The sequence below is a fragment of the Vicia villosa genome, linkage group LG2 (genome assembly GCF_029867415.1).
Source record: "Vicia villosa cultivar HV-30 ecotype Madison, WI linkage group LG2, Vvil1.0, whole genome shotgun sequence".
In the NCBI taxonomy this organism is placed as follows: domain Eukaryota; kingdom Viridiplantae; phylum Streptophyta; class Magnoliopsida; order Fabales; family Fabaceae; genus Vicia; species Vicia villosa.
In genome coordinates, this window is record NC_081181.1 from 198,535,420 (window position 1) to 198,537,246 (window position 1,827).

The following is a 1,827-nucleotide window of genomic DNA, read 5'->3' on the forward strand; positions in this document are numbered from 1 at the left end:
ATGATAGAAGGATAAATGACTATTAACCTTCTAAAAAATAACTATAATAATCTATTGTCTAAATTGAAAAATTTTATGCTAAAGTGACACTTACAAAAATAAAATAAAATAAATATTAATGTCAATTTAAATGAGATGATAGATAATAGAGATACAGTGAGTTTGAATCTTTTGTTTAGAGGGGTGGGAAAGTTTCACAAAATTACATGAAGCGAAATTTAAAAAAGAAAAAGAAAAGTACATTCCAACTTACTGGCTTCCCATTGGTTAGTTTTAAAAGACACGGATAGCCGGATAAGATATAGTGAGCCATAGATTATTTGTAATCCAACGGTGGATTTACTTTCAAAGCAAGATATTCACAATGACCGCGAAAGTATAAAACCTCGCCAACCCAATGAACTGATATCTCATTCATTATCTCCAAGTCTCACAATTCTCTCAAATTCTTAAAACACAGCGATTAATTTAGAATCAGAAAATGGACGCAAGCACAAAGGTGAAGAAAGGAGCAGGTGGAAGGAAAGGAGGAGGACCAAGGAAGAAGTCGGTCACCAGATCTGTTAGAGCCGGACTTCAATTTCCCGTCGGAAGAATCGGTCGTTTTTTGAAGAAAGGAAGATATGCCCAGCGTGTTGGTACTGGTGCTCCTGTTTACTTGGCCGCGGTTCTTGAATATCTTGCTGCTGAGGTAAATTACAATGTCCCTCTCTTTTTATCATTTTTAATTGCTTGTAATTAGGATTTTAAATTTGAGATCCTAATTTTTGAAATTTACTCTTTGTGAAGGTTCTTGAGTTGGCTGGAAATGCAGCACGTGACAACAAGAGGAAGAGTATTAATCCAAGGCATTTGTTGTTGGCTATTAGGAATGATGAAGAACTCGGTAAATTACTTGCTGGTGTTACCATCGCTCATGGTGGTGTTCTTCCTAACATCAACCCTGTTCTTTTGCCTAAGAGGACTGAAAATGCTTCAAAGGAACCTAAATCCCCATCAAAGGCCAAGAAATCTCCCAAGAAAGCTTAGATAGATTTACAGACTTTGAATTATGTTCTGTGTTGATATATCTTAATCTTAGTCTAGGCGTTACTCTATCTTTTTCTCTAATGTATAACAAGCTAGCAATGTAATTCCTAATGTCTCTCTTTGTCATGAGTTAATGAAATCCTTTTATATTTAGTCCACACAATACTTGCTGTTTGTTTATGAATTGACGCACTCTACTTTCTTATGTTATAAAACAATCTGGTTTAATTAATTAATCACTGTATCCAAGGTTTTGATGTGAAACTTAGGTTAACCATTTTTTGTTTCGAATAGCTGGTTGATCAGATCTGAGAGTAGACGATGCAGTAGCTGTCAAAATTAGGTTCCAACTTTTGGTGAGGTTCCACTTGTTTCTCTACATGTTACGTGGATATTATGAATTGAGCCTTACAATCAGACCTTCCTTTTTTGACCTCTGGCCAACTCTAGTGTTGTTCCTAATGTCCTTGTGATATTTTTTGAAGTGAAGATTGTTATTCCCGAATAGCCTTGTACCGTCATTGGCTCTTTCTGGTCCCTCACTTGGTCCAAGGAAGAGGATAAGTTTGTTGAATGGGAGCAGGCGATCTTTGGAATCTGTCCGTTAAATGTCTGTCTTGTAACCACGACATTTTGTAGGGCAAAATGATCTTAAGTGTTAACAATACATTGTCGAATATGGCATAATTCTCGTTCTAATTATTCTCATTTTCTTCTCGCATTTGCTTTGATCTTAACGGCGATTAGGACTGTTATTGGACCTCTGGATCTGAGAACCGGACCGTTGGAACCGGACCA

General features: G+C 36.5%; 1 protein-coding gene across 1 annotated transcript; it reads left to right on the forward strand.

Moving 5' to 3' along the window:
* The first annotated feature begins 410 nt into the window (after positions 1–410).
* Positions 411–1,209, forward strand: LOC131647885 (histone H2A.2-like). The gene is made up of 2 exons (XM_058917701.1): positions 411–691; positions 790–1,209. The coding sequence occupies exons 1-2, from the start codon at positions 482–484 to the stop codon at positions 1,027–1,029; spliced, it is 450 nt and encodes a 149-aa protein (XP_058773684.1). The 5' UTR covers positions 411–481; the 3' UTR covers positions 1,030–1,209.
* The last annotated feature ends 618 nt before the right edge of the window (positions 1,210–1,827 follow it).